The following is a 21,181-nucleotide window of genomic DNA, read 5'->3' as shown; positions in this document are numbered from 1 at the left end:
GATCACTGAGTCTGCCATTAGGAATTGATTTTTTTTTAATCAACTTATCTGTTAAACTCCTTCTAGGAGTTAGTGTTTTTTGAATCTTTGCACTTCAATATTTCCAATATTTGAAATTGCTTCTATCATCTACCCACATGGCTTCTTTGCTAACTTCATTTGAGTATAGGCTCAAATGAAATCTTATTAAGGAGGACTCCTTTGACTGCCATATCTAAAACAATACATATCTCGCTTTCATTGTCTGCCCATTGCCAACTGTATTCTTCTTTTTAGTGCTTTTTATCACCTGATAAATTGAACAATTCTTGTTTGTTTATTATTTGTCTTTTACACAAGGTTTGGGATAACAGGCACTTGACCTGTTTCATTTACACATTAGTTATCACCCTGAACCTAATACTCATTTCTGTACTTTGTTTTGATCACACACTATTGAGAAAAATTTATTGATACAAATAAATAGTTAAATATGATAACTATGTTATTAATAGTATAGATCTAGCAATTTCAGGATAATCTTCAATTAAACTGATCACAACATGAGAAAAGAGTAATAGGAAATTTTATTCTGCAACAGAATCACAGGCACCTATAGCCTGCAGTTTTTATTTTTAATATAAAATGTCAGCAACCAGAGTATAATAATCCTCCTAACTATGCATGTACCTTTCACATTTTATTGCAAAACTATTAGGCTATAATAAGAACATGCATCAAGCAGGGACACCAATATCTTGCCTGGCATTTAATTATCAAAAACACCTGTGCTACAATAGTATATTCACTTGTATAATTCTTTATATGTAGACATTTAAGTGCTTGAATTATTTAAAAAATCTACTGTCTGGATAAAACTTCCATAACCAATGACAAATGTCAAAGCTGCTCTTAAATGAGCACAGCAAAGTCAAATGATATAAACAATAATTAGCAAAGTCAACACTAAAAATAAATGCACTTCTTATTTCCATTACATTAAAATGTGAAATGTATTGGATTACTAAAGTTTTTAAAATGTTAAAATTTTAAACATAATTTAGAACATATTTAAAAATAAGAAATTGAATAAAAATTGATTTGAGTTAGTCTGGAAAGTTAAAATGTGAAATGTATTGGATTACTAAAGTTTTTAAAATGTTAAAATTTTAAACATAATTTAGAATATATTTAAAAATAAGAAATTGAATAAAAATTGATTTGAGTTAGTCTGGAAAGTTAGGTATATATTTTATAATTTCTAGGGCAACCATTAAAACATTAATCTAGAGTCAAAATCACAATACATAATTTAAATGGAACACTAAAAAGTGTTCAAGTAATACAATAAGAAGGAAAATGAAAGAGCAACAAAAATCAAAGGGAACAAAGAGAAACAAAAAAGTTAGACCTTAATGAAAACATATCAATAGTTTTATTAAATGTAAACACCTAAACATACTAATTAAAGGACAGATTTTCACATTGAAATTTTATAAAATTACTTAAATATAGGCTATATATAAGAAATTAACCTCATGAGCAAAATGGCTGAACAGAATCCTCTAGCGATCATCCCCCCACAGGAACACCAAACTGAACAACTATTCACACAAAACAAGCACCTTCATAAGAAGCAAAAAACAGGTGAACCGGTACCTGGCTTTAACATTGTATTAAGGAAAGAGGCACTGAAGAGGATTTGAAAGACAATCTTGAGTCACCTATACCACCCCTTTCCCGTACTTCACCATTGGCCATGTGGTGTTAAGAGAGAATCTGTGCACTTGCATGAGGGAGAGTGCAGTGATTGTGGGAATTTGCCTTGGAACTCAGTGCTGCCCTGTCACAGTGGAAAGCCACACAGGGAAGAACTTAGCTGGTGCCCACAGAGGGAGCATTTAGACTAGTCCTAGCCAGAGGCAAGTCTTCTATCCTGGTGGTACGAACCTGAGTTTCAGCAAGCCTCATCACCACGGACTAAAATACTCTGGGATCCTAGATAAACGTGAAAGGCAGTCTAGGCCACAAGGACTGCAATTCCTTGGCAAGTCCTGGTACTCTGCTGGGCTTGGAACCAGTGGACTTGGGGTGTATGTCATCAGAGATGAAAAAGGAGGCATTACAAGTGATATTTCAGAAATAAAAAATACAAGCTACTTTGGGTAACTGAATGCCAATAAATTAGTTAACCTAGAGGAAATGGATAAATTCCTAGACTCATACAACTCACTAAGACTGAACCATGAAGAAATCCAAAACCTGAACAGAACAATAACAAACAATGAGATCAAATCCATAATACATCTTTCAACAAGGAAAAGCCCAGAACCTGATGGCTTCACTGCTAGATTCTACCAAACATTCGAGGAAGAAATAATACCAATCTTACTCAAACTTCCAAAAAATAGGGGAGAAAGGAATACTTTCAAACTCATTTTACAAGGCCAGTATTACTGTAATACCAAAAACAGACAAGAACACATTAAAAAAAAGAAAACTACAGGCCACTCCTGATGAACATTGATGCAAAAATCCTCAACCAAATTCTGGTAAACCAAAGTCCAACAACACATTAAAATATTATTCATCATGAGCAAGTAGGATTTATCCCAGGGGTGCAAGGATGATTCAACATACACAAATCAAACAATGTGATACATCATATCAATAGAATGAAGGACAAAAACCCTATGATCATTTCAATTAATGGTGAAAAAGCATTTGATAAAATTTAACATCCTTCATGATAAAAACCCCTAAAAAAAACTGGATATAGAAGGAACATACCTCAACATAATAAAAGCCATATATGACAGACCCACAGCTAGTATCACACTGAATGAGGAAAAAGTGAAAGCCCTTTCTCTAAGATCTGGAACAAGACAAGACTGCTCACTTTCCACCCCTGTTACTCAACATGGTACTGGAAGTCATAGCTAGAGCAATCAGACAAAAGAAAGAAAGGACATCCAAATTGGAAAGGAAGAAATCAAATTATCCTTGTTTGCAGATGATATGGTCTTATATTTGGAAAAAACAAAAGACTTTATGAGAAACTATTAAAATTAATAAGCAATTTCAGTATAGTTGCTGGAGTTGATTTTTGTACAAAATCAACCTACAAAAATCAGTAGGATTTCCATATGACAATAGCAAAGAGTCTGAAAAAAAATCAAGAAAGTAATCCCATTTGCAATAGCTGCAAATAAAACAAAACACCTAGGAATAAACTTAAGCAAATAAGTTAAAGATTTCTATAATGAAAACTATAAAACAATGATAAAAATTTGAAGAGAACACAAAAAAATGGGAAAATATTCCATGTTCATGGATTGGAAAAATCAATATTGCTAAATTGTTTATCCTACCCAGAGCAAACTATAAATTCAATGCAATCTCTATCAAAATACCAATGAAATTCTTTACAGAAATAGAAAAAGTAATCCTAACATTTATATTAAACCAAAAAAGCCTCAGAATTGCGAAAGCCATCCTGAGCAAAAAGAACAAAACTGGAAGAATCACATTAACTGACTTCAAATTATACTGCAGAACTGTAGTAACCAAAACAGCATGGTACTCACATAAAACCAGACACATACACCAATGGAATAGAATAGAGAACCCAGAAACAAATTCTTACATCTACAGTGAGCTCATTTTTGACAAAGGTGCTAAGAACATACATTAAGATATGGACAGTCTCTTCAAAAAATGGTACTGTGGAAACTGGATATCTATATTCAGAAGACTGCAACTAGAACCCCATCTTTTACCATATACAAAAATCAAATCAAAATGCATTAGACTTAAACCTCAAACTATGAAACTACTAAAGGAAATCATTGGGGAAACTCTCCAGGAAATTGGATTGGGTAAAGATTTCTTGAATCATAGTTCACAAGCTCAGACAACCAAAGCAAAGATGGAGAAGTGGGATTACATCATATTAAAAACCTTCTGAACAGCAAAGGAAACCATCAATAAAGTGAAAGGGACAACCCACAGAATGGGAGAAAATATTTGCAAACTATCTAACAAAGGATTAATAACTGGAATACATGAAGAGCTCAGACAACCCAATAGGAAAAAATTTAATAATCTGAGTTTTGAATGGGCAAAAGATCTGAATAGGCATTTCTCAAAAGGAGCATACAAGTAGCAAACAGGTGTATGAAAACATGCTCAAAATCATTAATCATTAGAGAAATGAAAATCAAAAATACAATGAAATATCATCTCACCTCAGTTAAAATGGCTTTTATCCAAAAGGTGCAAGAACGAATGCTGGTGAGGATGTGGAGGAAAGGAAACCCTCATACACTGTTGGTGGGAATGTAAATTAGTACAACCACTATCGAAAATGGTTTGGAGGTTCCCCCAAAAACCTAAAAATAGAGCTACCAGATGATCCAGCAACCCTACTGCTAAGTATATATGCAAAAGAAAGGAAATCAGGATACCAAAAAGATATCTACACTCCTATGTTTATTGCAGCACTATTCACAGTAGCCAAGATTCAGAAGCAACCTAAGTGTCCATCAATAGATGAATGGCTATAGAAAATGTGTTACTTATACACAATGAAGTACTGTTCATCCATGAAAAAAGAATGAGATCCTGTCATTTGCGACAACATGGATGTAACTGGAGGTCATTATGTCAAGTGAAATAAGCCAGGTACAGAAAGAAAAAGTGGGCATCTTCTCACTTATTTGTGGGAGCTAAAAAAATTTAAACAATTGAACTCATGGAAATAGAGAATAAAAGGATGGTTACCAGAGACTGGGAAGAGTATTGGGGAGGGGGTGGAAGGAGTGGGAATGGTTAATGGGCACAGAAATATAGTTAGTAAGAATGAATAAGATCTAGTATTTGATAAAACTTATTGTACATTTAAAAATAATGAAAAAGGCCAAGTGCAGTGGCTCATGCCTGTAATCCCAGGTGTGATTTGGGAGGCTAAGGTGGGCAGATCACGAGGTCAAGAGATTGAGACCATCCTGGCTAACATGGTGAAACCCCATCTCTACTAAAAATACAAAAATTAGCTGGCCATGGTGTCATGTGCCTGTAAACCCAGTTACTTGGGAGACTGAGGCAGGAGAATCAGAGGAGTCAGAGGTTACAATGAGACGAGATTGTGCCACTGCACTCTGGCCTGATGACAGAGTGAGACTCCAGAAAAAAAAAAAAAGTAGTATAATCAGATTGTTTGCAACACAAAGAAAGGAAAATTCTGGAGGAGATGGATACCGCATTTACCCTGATGTGATTATCATGCATTATATGCCTGTATCAAAATAGCTCATGTACCCCCATCTATATATATATATATATATACCTATTATGTACCTGCAAAAATTAAGTAAAAAACAAAAAGAGAATTTGAAACATTCAGCCTGAAATAACTGATAGATTACCAACACTGAGCTTTTAAGCAGCAACCTCTGTTTGACTCAGCCATTGTATCCTATTTTATGGTTATAAAATTTGTAAATGAATGAAAATTAATGTAAAAATCCAACATACTAACTTTAAACGTGATGATAGTAAAAGTAAAGCTATGGAGGAGAAGTACTTCTTGAATGGAAAGTAAAAACCTCTGAAAATCTGCTTTTATATAAAGCCAATGAGAACACTGGTGAAAACTATCAAAATCAATGTTTTCCAGAAACCTGAAAATTAACTAAAATCTTAAAACCATCTAAGGAGTGTTTATTCCAGAAAAACAGGTGAATCTCAGTAATATCTGCAATCTTTGTGGTGTTTTAACTTGCCTTAATGCCATTTTCTTTTCTTCAGCCTTTCAACTACAGTAGTTACGGAAAACGTTAGCGTAGCAGCCACTGGAGAAGGCAAAATGCATTTTGAGATATGAAAAGCCCCCATCCTCAAGACTTGTCACAATTTGACCAGTCTGGAAACTCACTGAAAAGCCCCTTTCTCAAAACTTGTCTTTATTTGACTTTACTTAGAGCTAACTCTGTGTGAAGAGCCCTTTCTCTGTGGCATTTGACAAAAACAATGAACAATAAGTGTTTAACATTGTAGCTGCCTGAAGCATCATTACTAGTGGGGTTAAACATGAGACTGACCAAAGAACTTAAAAGCAAAAACAGGGGAACGACATGCCCATAGAATTTTTTAAAAGGTCTGACAGATTCCTGAGAATCTAGAAGGTCATGTGCACGAGCAGGGCTATATCATGCCCATTAAAGATGTGAGGAACCTATAATCTCTTACCTCTTGGTGGACTTAAGGCTCTTCACAAGCAGAAGTGAAGGCTAAGGCATAACTATAAACTTCTGTTGTAGCATGGAGATGTACCCCAACACAAAAACATACACATATACCTGCATGCACATATACAGACACACACACAAATAGTCACATAGCTCCTCAGCAAAATTAAGAGACTTAGTGGTTCAAAGCATTTAAGGAAATATCTGTCCAGTCATTACATGATGTCTTAGTCCATTTGGTGCTGCTATAACAGAATACCTGAGACTGGGTAATTTATAAAGAAAAGAAATCTATTTTTTAAAGTTCTGGAGTCTGGAAAGTCAAAGGTCAACGCATCATCCTAATGGGGAAGAATAAAGGACAAAAGAGCCCATACAAGAAAGCAAGAGGAAAGGGACCAAGCTCATTCTTTTATCATGAGCCCACTCCTGTGATAACTAATTCATTCATGAGGGCAGAGCCCTTATGACCTAATAATCCCTTAAAGGTCCCACCTCTCGATGTTGTTGAATTGGAGATTAAGTTTCCAAAACATGAACTTTTCAGGACACATTCAAATTATAGCATTCTAGCCCTGGCCTTCAAAGTTCATGTCCTTCTTACAATGCAAAATACATTTATTCCATCCCAATAGTCCCAAAAGTCTTACCTCCTTCCAGTATCGACTCAAAATTTCAAAATCCAAAGTCTCATTTAAAATCACATGTGGGTAAGACTCAAGGCATCATTCGTCTCGAGGCAAATTCCTCTCCATCTGCGAGCCTGTGAAATTAATCAAATTATCTACTTCCAAAGTACAATGCTGGGGCCTGGCATGGTGGCTCATGCCTGTAATCCCAGCACTTTGGGACGCCGAGGTGGGTGGATCACCTGAGGTCAGGAGTTCAAGACCAGCATGGCCAGTATGGCGAAACCCCATCTCTACTAAAAATACAAAAATTAGCCAGGCGTGGTGGTGCATGCCTGTAATCCCTGCTACTTGGGAGGCTGAGGCAGGAGAATCGCTTGAACCTGGGAGGCAGAGGTTGCAGTGAGCCAGGATCGTGCCATTGCACTCCAGCCTGGGAGACAGGGGTGAAACAACATCTAAAAAAAAAAAAAGAAAAGAAAAAAAAATGCAATGTTGACACAAGCCTACCACAGACATTCCCATTCCAAAAGGGAGAATTAGGCAAGAAAAAAGTAGTAACAGATTCCAAGCAAGTCCAAAACCCGACAGGGAAAACAACATTAAATCTTAAAGCTGGACATAATATCCTTTGACTCCATGTCCCACATCCTGGTCACATTGGGGCAGGCATTGGGCCCCTAAGGCCTCAGGCAACCCTCCCCATATGGCTTTGTTGGGCTCAAACCACCCAGCAGCTCTCACAGGTTGGAGTCTCTTGACTGGTTCTTTCCCAGACTGTAATTGCACACTGGTAGCTCTATAATTCTTGAGTCTCTGAGGTGGCTTTTCTCCTGTGGCTTCACTAGGCATTGCCCTAGTCAGGGCTCTCTGCAGTGGCTTCATCCCTGCAACAAGTTTCTGCCTGGGTCCCCAGGCTGTCCAGAACATCTTTTGAAGTCTAGTTGGGGGCCTCCATGGCCCCACAGCTCATGAAATCAGTAAGTCTGCAGAATCAGCACTACATGAACCCTGCTAAGACTTATCCCTTGTGCCCCCTGGAGCTGCAGCACAAACTTCACCTGGTTCTGCTTAAGCCACAGCTGGCATGGCTGAGGGGTGCTGTGCTGGAATGTGAGAAACAGAGTCCCAGGGCAACTCCAGGCAGTGAATACAGAGGTCCCCTGGAAGCCTCTCTGGAGACGTTGCCCTTAAGATCTTCTGGATCTATTTTGGGAGGGGCATTCTCAGAGATCTCTGAAATGCCTTTGAGGTCTTTCTCTCATTGTCCTGATGAATAGCACCTGGTCCCCTTCTCTCCCTAGTAATCTCTTTAGCAAAGGGTTGCTTTGTCACACCTTTAGTATTCTCTCCTCAGCACACTTTTTTTTTATTCTTTACATGGCCAGGCTGAGAGTTTTATAAATCTTTTCCTCCTGTTTCTCTTTTAATTGTAAATTTTACCTTTTAGTCATTTCTTTTTTTGCACATCTCACTATATGAGGTAAAAGGCAGTCATACAACTCCTTCAGTAATTTGCTTAGAAATTTATTCTGGCAGATACTTTAGTCCATTGCTTGTACATTCTGTCTTCCATATAAAGTATTTGACATGGAAGCAATTCAGCCATGTTCTTTGCCAATTTATAACAAGGATAGCCTTTACTCCAGGTCCCAATAAGATGTCTCCCATTTCCATCTGAGACCTCATCGAAATGGCCTTTACTTTTTATGTTTCTACAAACATTCTGATTATGACTACTTAAATAATCCCTAAGAAGATTCAGACTTTCCTTACATCTCACCATTTCTTCTGAGCACCCCCCAGAATCACCTTTAATGCTTCCTTCATGGCAATACAGGGTTTTTCTAGCCTGCTCTTTCAAATTCATCCAGCCCCTCCCCATTGCACATTTCCAAAGCCACTTCCACATTTCCAGGTGTTTGTTATAGCAGCACCCCTACTTCTTGGTACCAGTTTTCTGTCTTAGTCTATTTGGTGCTGCTATAACAAAACCTTTGAGATTAGAAAATGTGTAAAGAACAGATATTTATTTCTTAGGATTGTGGAGACTGGGAAGTCTAAGCTTGAGGGGCCTGCCTCTGGCAAGGGCCTTGTGAATGCATTATCCCATGGTGGAAGGCAGAAGGGCAAAAGAGCATGCACAAGAGAGAATGAGGAAGTAAACTGAATTTATCTTTGTATTATGAACTAACTTCTATGATAACTAACCCACTCTCACAATAATGGCATTAAGTTATTCATGAGGGCAGAGTCCTTATGATCCACTCTCCTCTTACAGATCCCACCTCTCAAAACTGTTGCACTGGAAATTAAGTTTCCAACATGAATTTTGGGGGACACATTAAACCACAGCAGATGACCACTAAGGTAACTGTGCAGAGACTTCAGTGACCATATACTATTGAATACAGTCTCTATAGAATTAGTTCAGTAAAGTTACTAAGCAAAGGGATTCTAACAACAACAACAACAAAGAGCAAATAACAGTAACAACAAACCTCAGGGACGATCTAGCTTGCAGAGTTTCCACATTACATTATCAAATATGTTTGATTTTCGATTTAAAATTATGAAACACATAAAGAACTAATAGGTTAGTTCATACACAGAAAAATGCAGTAGAACCTGTTCCTAAGGAAGCTCAGACATTGGGCTTGATTGAGGCCCCAGATTGGCTTCATAGGCTTGAATTACCAAGTTTTTCTCTCCACATAAGATTTAATGAGCAACTGTCAAATAGCTACTTTGGTTATTGCATCACTGATACAACCAAAATCAGAATCAGTTGTGTTCAAGAAACAGTCTACATATAAAATCTAGATTATGTAACTGTGTTTTTTTTTTCCCTTAGGTGTAAGTACTCAGAAGTCAGGGACTTCTATATTTTATATTTTTTACAATCATGTGGGCATAGGTATCTTTCTTGAAGCCATAAATATCTAATGTTGAAAACCTCTTTGGGTACAATGGAATGATCTGGCTTTAGTTATAAAGAACTTACCAGACACTCCTGTAAATGTTGTCACTTAGTAAACTAAAACCACATTTTGCAATATACACTTTTGGATATCATAGTCGACAAGGAGAATGCTAAATTTATGACAGATGCACTGCTTGGAGAAGTACCAGGTATACAATAACTTTTAATACTGTCTTTTTATTATAAATACAGTTTCAAATGTTAATATCAACTTGAATACAAATCTGGAAGTATTATTCTCTAAGAATATGAGAGTTGAATTGAAATAGAATACATTATTTAACCAATGGTTATATGGCAGTTGAAGTAGAGTGAAAAATTCTCATTTTAGTATTGACTCTTAGATATTTGCGTGTGTTTTATGACAGATACATTATCCAAAATATTTCATATCTGTATAAAAAATATGAATTAAGATAATCCTCTTGCATCTGTTTATTCCTGCTGCTCACCCCCCACCCCCTGCCATAGCATCAAGAGATTATTATAGGGCATATACAGGATAAAACAAGAAGTTACTTTGTGATAAATCTGCAATCTTCAAATATCTTTCAGAATTCTTGTTAGAAACTTGCTTGGTAACCCTGACCGGAGGCCTTTGATGTGTCACCATTTTCATTGTTCTGAACTGTTTATAGCTCAGCAGGAATAATGACATGAATAGTTTGACTGTAGAGATGTGAAATTAGAGTGAACACTTGTCAAGATTTTTTTCATCAAAATTAAATATTGCTAATTTAAAATGGGTCAGAGTAACATTTTTCTCATGTATTTTGTTCATTCCATTATTTAAATTTAGATCATTTGATACATATTATGACAATTGGCTCATTTCTAGATCATCAGACCCCATCATCAAATAATATTTATTAAGCTTCTGCATGCTCATTGATCCAGAGTTATTGCTATACAATAGCAGTTAAGGAAAGAGAATACAATCCTTTAAAAACAAAATACCTTGCTTTCCAGCCAAACAAACACTTTTATGTGTCTAATGGACACAAATATAATGTTTCTTCACTACGCCCATCCATTTGACTCTCATTTGACTACCATTTCTAGTTCTAAAACTCTGTATGAAATTTTAAAGATACTTTTGAATCATTAGCAGACACATTAAGATGTATTGCACATTAAATTTTTATGATATACTTGAGTTTAGACCAATTGCTTTTCAATTTATTTCAATGTGAAGAAGCTGTGGAAATTAATGTTAGAATTTGTATTATTTAGATGAAGGGAATGTAGCGGTGAGTTTTGTAAAGGAACTGGTCATCGAAAGGAAGGGGAAAAGATGAAAATAAAACAAAATAGGAATATAAAATAGCCAGAGAGATTATACGATCATGTATTAACTCCTCCTGAGAATAAAATATTATATTGTTATGTTTGAGGCTCATTTTGACTCAGTTCCTAGTTAAGAGTTGGCTAACAAAAAGTATATCATTGTAATGAATGCTTTCACTGTTCTTGTTCTTGTTGTTAAACCTGTATTCTCCCCAGGCTGTGTAATCCACTTTTGTTACTCTTTGCTGGAGTCACTAGATGATACACAAAGGAAATTTTGTGGCACTAACTCAGTTTCGCACATTTTTGGCTATGAAATGTGGAAGAGATTATTGAAACTAATATCCAAATGTAGCTATTCTATAACTTCTATCTAGCCATATTAATTTTGTTCTCTATTAAGAGGAAATAAAAGTTAAATACATATTTTTCTAATGAATTCAGGGTGGGGCTAAAAGTTAAGTATTTATAGATTTCTTCTTTAATCTTTTACTTAAAGGAAACTTGGGGATATTTCTCACTTATGTTTTGAATGCTTAATGTATCCATAATAAAATACATTTATAATTAGCTGTTACTCTTAGGAAGACAAAGTTAACTTTAGCTGTTAATAGGATCTTAAATATACTCATTTACTTATGCATCTGTTTCCAAATGCTTCCAAAAGGTTTATTTTCTTTACTTTAAATTTTGTGTTCTCTAAAACAAGTTTTTATCTTTTTTGACATTCACTATACAGCAAATTGAAGATGTCCGTCAGTATCTTCTTCCTGAAAAAGTAAGAGAGAAGGAAAAGTTGACCTTTTGGTGACAAGTTTATGGTTACCACAACTGGGAACTACTTTGCAACTCCGTGTCCCTGTTTCACTGTATTTAAACATTCTTTGACATTTCAAATGATTGTTAAACTTAATTATATATGAGCATAACTCATTGTCTGAAACTATTTCTTTCTAGGTAAACAGGATTATAAAAAAACTAAACCTATTTTACGAGCAACCAAATTAAAAGCAGAAGCAAAGAAAACAGCAATAGGCATAAAGGTAAACCTCTATTTGATAACTTTAAAATTTGATATGTGCATGCCATTTCATTTTCTAAAACTGGATTGCATAAATGTTGAATTCTAAATGTTTTATGACATTTCACAATCTAAATAGAATGCCAGACTTGAAGGTTTTTGTAAAGAATTTACTTAACGGAAAACATCCTCCCTATTCTGAGATTTTGAAGGGTCTTAAAACAGTGTCACTTAAGAGAATCAGTTATACTTAAAGGTGCAATTTATTTTCTCTCTAGCTACTATGTGTATTATTCAGACATTTCAGTGATGTATGTGGCCTTCGTCAGAAATTTCTTTTGTTTTTCAATAAATTTCATTTTATAGTTGTTTAAATTGTAGTTGTAATTATATATACCGAGATCATTAATTATGTAATTTTACTCTGCTTATCTTATTGTTGTCAGTACTCTCTGATGAAATTATAATGACATTCCTAAACTTGTTCTTTCAGAATACCAGTGTTTTATCTGCTTAAGAGGGATAAATGCAACTGAGAATGATGTTAGCAGATATTAATTTAATGTGCTAACACAATGAAGCTCAACAAATTGCATTTACATTATTGCCCATGTCAATCTTTTGCCAGGTATTTAGAGTTGAATTAAACTATTAATAGAAGAATTAATTTGGCAACTCTACTATCAAAGGTGTAAAATAAAAATGACCAGTACATATATTTTATTTAAATATTAACATGTTAAAAGGAGATTTTGGGTTTTATCTGGCAGATGAAAAATCAATTTTTCTAAGTTATAGCTTACAGCAAATGCCAAGGTATTACTACCAAGCTGTAACAGCTGTTGAACTGCCAGATGATATATTTGGTTGTCTTCCAGAATTTGCTATTATGATCACGAAACACTGCCTTCTTTTCGCTCCTGATTGCTGATTTTGATCAAGCATTGCCGTGTGATGCAGTATGTTTGCACAACACCATCTCTTCCATGCTGTGTGTCAGTTTTTATTGAAAAAAAGTAAATTGCCTTTTTGTTTAAAAGAGAGAAGATTCATCTTTTGAAGTATTTTTATAATTTCATGTGAAATCTCATTCATTAAAAAAATTCTTTATGATGTGACTTTTTAAAAAGCAGTGTTGAGATTTTTTTAAATTTTACATTTGGCTACTTGATGATCATTTCTTAAAGCGAGAACATTGTCTGTCATTGCCCTCAAAGGCAGTATGTCATTTACTTTTATCTTTCACAATACAGTGGGATTTTTGTTGTTTTAATTAGTTTGTTTGTTTCTTAGAAAAATATGGGGTAACAAAATCCTCTTGTGGCACAATATGATGAGAAGTTAAATATCAGGATTTGAGAAATAGTGCAGCTATTTATTTATTTATATACCACTTTTATACACACACATCTTTTTTATACATTTGCTCTTATAATTGTTGTTATTCTTTAAATTTGAAGAAATAATAATGTTCCTAGTATGAGATAAGGTCTACCTTATAGTGCAGTTATCTAGTGTCTTTTTAAAAACACTGTAGAATTTGCTAATCTTTCTTGAGAAAACATTTTTCTTAGATTTTATTTAATATTTAAAGTATCAACAGAAAACTTTCAAACTGACAGCAGAACATAGCTCCTTTTTAATAAGCTAGCACATCATTTTGATTTGTAAACCTGTGGAAAACAAAAACTTTAACCTTAAATATTACTTACTTTGCTTGACAATTTATGTGGAGAGCCTATTAAGATGATATGAAACTTTTTAGAATCAGAACCTTGAAGGTGTTTTACATTTCAAATCTGGCATACTAATTAGTTTGCCCTGTCAAACTTTGATTGCCTTGTCATTTTGGCATAGGATTTTAAATAACAAAGTTTCTTTCAGCAATTGCCATTTAATGCTTTTTAATTTCCCCAGTGAGTGATTTTATCCATATTGATAATGTCAGAGAAGCAACTAAGGACTAATGAACATCAAGCATATTGTACTCTTACCTAGTTGATATAGAGTGACCATAATATTGTGATATCTTATCACTTTACTACATAGTCTTTTGAATGAATCATAGATATACTCTTCATTTAATTCATATCTATAGAAAATATGAACAGATGCATGGATAGAAAAATAACAGCAATGAGAATAGCACTGAGCTTAGGATAAGGAGGCCTAGAATCCTATCCCCTTTGCCTCTTCCTTTTGCCATGATCCATCTAAGTCTAAGTTGGCACATTTATAAAATGGAAATTTTGCCATTTACCTCATAATGTTGTCAGGAGAGTTCAATAATACACTAGAAACATTGAACATTGAACTGAATGCGTAGAAGTCACTTATGAATTATTAGCTGATTGAGAAAACATTTGTTTGAATTAGCCATTCCCAGTTTGTGTAAGTAAGTCTCTCCTTCAGTGTTTGTCATTGGCCTTAAGATACCCTCCTAAAGTGTGCATCGTGTTGCCATATTATATATTACAAAATGTTCTTAGATTGGCTTTGGAGGTAGTATTATGGATATTAGTGTTATAAAGTTTTAAAAACATTACTAATTTTGATATCCCTGTATAAAGATTATATAAATTTTACTCAATCTTTCATTATTTATAAATTACCATAAATATTATAATACTGTAGCATCTGTGAAAAGAAAGATGAATAAGACATGATCATCTTGGAAGAGCTTATACAAGAAATCACTTATAGATTTAATTACCATATCAAATCAACAGTACTGATTGAGAAATCATGGGCTAGAGATATGCAGAATTATGCAATAGGGGCTTAACCCTCAGAGGCTTCTAGTGCTTTTTGTAAATGTATGTTTAGTAATAGCGTTTTAAGGGAACAGTTAGCAATTTCCATATAAGATATTAATACATTGTTCTGAAACCTAGACTTGATTTCTACTGAGAAAGTACTTTTTATTTTTTGTGTTTTAGAAATACAAAGAAAATGCCATAATTTATGGCCCAGTAATGCAATGAGTGCCGCCTAAAAAATGTTTGCACAACTAAGTTTGCTATTTAGTTGCTGCTCAATTAAAAGATTATTTTTTCAAGAATTACAGCATCACTAACTTTTTTTCAGAATGCAAATACTGATTTTCTAGCATTTAGAAGGAAAGGATTTACATTTGTTAATGAGTTGCTTTTTTATTTAAAAGGTTTATATGAAAAGCATAATTATAATGAAAGAATAAGGATCACAAGTTTAGTTTTGTTACATAAATAAAATATTCAAGTGCCAACCAGATCCTGCCCACAACCCCTTGGGATGAGCCAGCTTGAAATGTTATGTTTGTTCTTTTTGATTTAAAGCTAAAAATAGCCAAACGGGGCAAGGGAGTCATAAATGCCTATAGGTCTCTAAGTTATGGTTAGTGTCACCAGCATCCTGCAAGCATTATTTTCAAATTTTACCATTGTTTCAACTCTCCCGACATTCAGCCTCTACAATGCTTTTCTCCTCAATGAAGAGATAATTTTTGAAGAAAATTATTTGCTATACCTGTCCACCTAGTACCTTTAAGCCACACCCACACTGTACATTGAACAGATATAATGAATTAATGGGTCTTCTGAAGTTATGTTCTATGAATATTCTCTGCTTCCTATCCCTTAAATGCCTTTTCATGCCTCTGGATGTTCTGAAAATATATAGTGAAATGATACAGAGTTGTTTTAAGGACAAGGAGTTGAAAAGCAGCAATTAGAACTGATTATCAATAATATATGAATCATGGCCTCCAATCAAGAGTACAAACTTAATTCTTGCATTAAGCTTGGGCGAATGGGGACTGCTGTTGAACAGTTTTGTTGTCCACTATACAGAACAGATGGAGTTTGCAGTTGTGTGTCACTTGTTTATTACATCCTCTTAAAATTAGTAGCTGTGTAACCAGATGGGTCTGGGAACACAGCTGTGGATATAAGAAAATAAATGAAACCTGTCTGATGCTGCCATGCCCTTTTGAGATGCCAAAGTGTTTCAACTGCAACAAAGAAAAAATTCACTTTCCTTTGACATTATATTGGTATATTAGATTTAAAAAATGAAACCTTACAAAAATCTTTGACACTGAGTTTTTCAACCTCTTGGTTTTTATTAATATGTATTTTCATAGTTTGGACATCTAAATAAATGTAATTATGAAGCTAAAAATCTATATAAAATATCTATTTATAAATTCAACATTCATGTAAAAATTCCTTGTTGATTATAAGCCAAATTCATTTTAATGTTTTTAAAGTTTATTATTACTGACTTACCTTCTTGTGAAATGTAAACTATATTCATGTAAATGCAAATGCATTGCTTCTCTGTAAAGCAGTGCCAGGTAAAGGGCATAATATACAGTAGAAATTAGAATATAGTATGTAAGCCCTTTAGGATACTGAACTGGCATTCTATTTACTTTTTTTTTTCTTTTTTGATTTAGTCAAATGATATGTTAATGTTAAGAAAGTTCTGGAAGGTATACACACACAGAGATATATACATATACATAGTTTTTGAGAGATAATATGATTTTTATCATAATATGTGAGTAAATTTTTTATCATTATTTCAATATAGTTGATTAATTTAATCCACATCACATCACAAATGAAAAATCTGGGCCCATCCTTCAAAATTGTGATAAATGTATTGTATTATGCTTCATGAGTGAAGAGCACTTTGTTTTGTTCCTCTGCAATGTAAACTATAGACTTTAGAATTTAAAAATTAGAGTTTCAACAAAGTCACATTTAATGAGGATGTATACATCTAGATATAATCTAGAGACCAGTTACAACTGTTTCTTTTCAATGAAAAGGAATGATAATTAAAAAAAAAAACTGTGCCCAAATGCTATCATTAATACTGAATGTATTGAAGCCACAAATAAAGTTAAACACACTCAAATAGAAAACAGATCAACTGTGTAGATACAAACTGCATTGCTTGTATCGAACATCCTGATATCCAAATTATGAAAATATATTAAAATGATACATTTTTAATATTACTATTAGGAAAAAACAAATTAGCTAGAAATAATAATACCAATGACTCACCCACTGGTGTATTTGCCATTTCATTGGGACTTGCCAGTACAAAACAGTTTCTTAATGGCAAAAAATGGTAAACAAAAAGGATATGATTATTAGGTTCAAATTATTCATTCTAGACTGTGGAATAATATGGTTATTTTATCTGGTGAAACTAATAATGTTAACCAATCTTTTTTCATCAATTTCAAGTCTACTTTTTTTTTCTTCCCAGGAAGTTGGCCTTGTACTTGCAGCTATATTGGCACTACTACTGGCTTTCTATGCTTTCTTTTATCTCAGACTCACCACGGATGTTGACCCTGATCTGGACCAAGATGAAGATTAGCTAAACAACAATCAATGCATGAAAGAAAAATAACTTTACGAAAGCACCTTTTGGGACCAAAACTTTCAATACTGAAACTGTAACATCTTTAATTCTTTCTGCTAATATTTTCAGTTTGCAGACATATGATTTTTAACAGTTGCATAGGATGTCAAGAAAAGAACCTTACCTAGCAATGCAGTATAGTATGTGCTACTGGATACTTTTATATATCTTTCTGCTTTGACAGCCACCCTATACATGGTACATTTAGATGAAATGGGAACCAGATCCTAAATTTTTCAAATGTCATTGCCAATTTATGTGTATAATTCCATCACTTCCCAATGACTAAGTCTATTTTTGTTCTATATACATCATAAGTTAGTATATATTCTTATTTACAGAAACATGCTCAAATCACATTCAGAAAGAACAAAAAGTCATGGGAAATTTTTTATTTTACAACAAAGCCCTGCTTTCTTTCTGGACGTATTTTACATCATTAGAGAGACTATCTGCACATACATCTACCGTAATCTTTTTCCTTCTTTGCCAACTGTTCAGTGCACATGTGCTGCATCAGAAATGGCACCTGGATGACAGAAGCTCAAAGAGTCACATATGTCTCTAAAATAGAGTTCTTTTCCTCTTGGGCTGTCTGAACTGGTGTAAATAGAAGCTCAGTTGATCTTGGTTTTAATTAACTTATTACTCTATTAATATAACCTTGGAATTCTATTCTAATTATGTTGTTCTGGCTGCTTGTAGTTTCAGTTTGCCCCTCTTGTTAGGGAGATATGTAACAATCTGTCATTTAATTGAGCAGTCTTTTTCACATAACAGTAATAGCAAAAATCCTACCTACTCAGAATCATCTTCTTAGGTTGTCTCCTAAATCTGAACAATACAGTTGTTTTATAAAATTCCATTTTGTCTCTTGAGATTTAATCAATTAGAACTCTTTAGGGAGAAAATAAATAATAGAAGAAAATATATGCCTCATATTTCATATGTAATTATCTGTTGATATAATTTTTCAATGTATTTTGTATTTGTGGGAGCATAATGACCTGTACATTCAATATTTTTACTGGTAATTCAATTTTTAAATATGTTTTTACAATGCTTGAACACATAAACCTTAGAAAACTGGAAAATACGTGTCCACAGAAAGAGTTATTAGCTACTACCTTATGTAAAGATGCATAGAAAATGAAATTGTTGGAAACATGTGCACAAAGTGTTTTATATTATATACATTGTATTTATGAAGAATAAATAAAATATTAAGATTGTTTTCCTGCTAGCCAAGAGAAGAAATCCTTGGGAAATATCTAAGGAGTATATGGGGCTTTATAAGCACTGTTTCTAAAAGATATTCTCTGGTACTTTTGCAAAAAGTCGAATGTGACTGTGTAGCATTATGTTCTGTAGAATTTTTTTCAAGTAGCATAATTTATTTCATTGGTGTGAAAACAGCCAAAGGTTCCAATATCCTCACAAATCATTTATGCCAAACATCTGAGGGCAAAATTTAGCCGGTGTTATTTACTAGATTCTTCCCTTTGAACTCACAGACTCAAGAGACAGACCAAGAGTTCTTATATACTCACCACAGCGGACCAATCCAAGTGGCATTTTTAGGAAAGGTTGCAGCATTTAATGCCATGTGGTATGTCTGTTCGTCAAGTGGGTGGCAAGGGAATATCCAAGCTGGCATTTTGGATATGATGGGCCTTTTACTTTCCTGAGTGACATGCCACATGTCAAGAAATACTGCTCCCCACCCCCCCCACTCCCATCACATTTACGTGAACAATTTTCATTTAGTTATTTCCCGTTCCATATGGTGTTAAAAACAGTCGTATTAAATAAAGATTATTTCTAGTTTTCAGTGGTAATTTAAATGAGAGGATATGTAATAATTGCTTATTAGATACTTATCCAAATGAAATATAACAGAGTTTACAGTACTTAAAATGGCTGGTTATGCTCTTGGAAATGTTTGAAAATTCATTATCCTGAAAAAAACTTTACCATTCTGTTTTACCCTTGAGGTATTTTTTGGGGAAAAATGTTTTTGATAACTATTAATCTAAATATAGTATAATTATAGGCAAATTTCACTGCCTAGTTTTATTGATATCCTGAGTCTACCGCTAGTCCGTTCGTATGACTGATTGATTTATGATAGCTCCAGAGAACCATAAATTTCAAAGGCTAAACTCTCTGATTTTAGTAAATAGCAGGTAAAGTGACACAATATATGTTTACACAACACTGTTTTCATGAAATGCAAATTTTGCAAAACTCACATTAACTGGGAAGCAGCCAACCCTCTGTAGAGAAATCCCAGATTGGGAGTCTGGTTTGAATCTTTGAAGACAGAAAGGTGATATCCGGCCTGCTGTTTTAAAGGGACCACACTTTTGAATACCTACTGGTGTTTGGCATAAATCTGAGACTGGCACCAGACACAAATTTTAGACATGGGTATCTTCCCTCCAATAATTCACTGCTCAGAGTAATTTAGAAGACAAAAACAGAAAAAATTGTAATGATTTTTTAAATGTTAGAATATGTTTGTTAACATACTCTGCAAAATAAATTTCAACTAATGCAATAGACTTAAAATATAGCCTATGGAATACTGTGATTGAAGTTTGAAGACTTGCTGGTTCTTATTTTGCATGCAAGTTTAGACAGGGTAAAGAATGTATAAATTTATTTGAGATGAGATACAGTATTGTAAAAATATAACCTCACCTAGAATTTCTTTTAAAACAACAAAAGCCTATTTTAGTACAAATGTAGGGTGGGTAGTTGTTTTAAGGTGGCAAAATACTTAAAGATTTTCTATCTTTTTAATTTTTCATGAAGACAGAAGAAATACTTTCACCCCAACCAATGACTGTAAGATCTTGAGAGTATGTTCTTACTCATTTCTGTAATTGCAGTAGTGTAGTCATCTGCATATAAATTTAATAAATGCATGTTAAAATTTAAGTTGATGCCTTTTAGTCCTCTCAGAGTCTGTCACAGTTTCTTTGTGTAAATGATAAAAAAAGTTTGAATTTAATCAATAAAACTTAAAAATCACAATATCAATCAACTCGGCATTTACCATTTATGGTCCTTGGTTGTACTGAGATATATATGTGTTTCATCCTGATTCTCTTTAAATCAAGACAACTAGCATTAAGGTCGCTATAAAATAGAAACATTGCTCTTTTCTAGGGAATCAAATATGCTATTTTTATCTTAGAATTTATTAAAAACTATACTCAATGTTTGAATTCAACTTAGCATGCATTTTCACTCCAAATGAAAATAGAACTCAATTTTCATTATAATGTTTATGTGACTACTAAAACACTATATTTTCCAGGTTCTAAAATTATATAGTCAATGATAATTCAGTAGAGCAAATTGTGCTATACATCAGCGTCAGAAATAAACTTCTAGAAATTAAACTCAGCTGATTTTAATGTATTTCATCCATAACATAAAGTTGTTGAGCCAGAGACTACCTAAGATAATTTTGTATTCTCTCCTCACCAACAATTAGACTTCTTTACACTTACCTGGGGCTTCTCTGGGAGATTCCTACCACTTCTCCCTTAGCAGCACTGCCTTCTTTTATTAGAATTGCTCCAATGCAGCCTGGATAGAA

General features: G+C 33.9%; 1 protein-coding gene across 10 annotated transcripts in view; it reads left to right on the top strand.

Annotated features, from left to right (window-relative positions):
* Positions 1 to 20,612, top strand: part of TRIQK (triple QxxK/R motif containing) — an 82,857-nt gene extending 62,245 nt beyond the window's left edge. For all 10 annotated transcript variants that reach the window (XM_003821122.6, XM_055116724.2, XM_003821118.6 and 7 more), the window contains 2 exons: positions 12,084 to 12,169; positions 17,413 to 20,612. In XM_003821122.6, the coding sequence (XP_003821170.1) occupies positions 12,084 to 12,169; positions 17,413 to 17,526 (200 nt within the window). In that variant the 3' untranslated portion in view covers positions 17,527 to 20,612. The remainder of the gene's footprint in view (positions 1 to 12,083; positions 12,170 to 17,412) is intronic.
* Positions 20,613 to 21,181: the final 569 nt, after the last annotated feature.

Source organism: Pan paniscus, chromosome 7 (genome assembly GCF_029289425.2).
Source record: "Pan paniscus chromosome 7, NHGRI_mPanPan1-v2.0_pri, whole genome shotgun sequence".
NCBI lineage: Eukaryota > Metazoa > Chordata > Mammalia > Primates > Hominidae > Pan > Pan paniscus.
The sequence above is the reverse complement of the archived record's forward strand: the minus strand, read 5'-3'. Positions and strand labels throughout refer to the sequence as shown.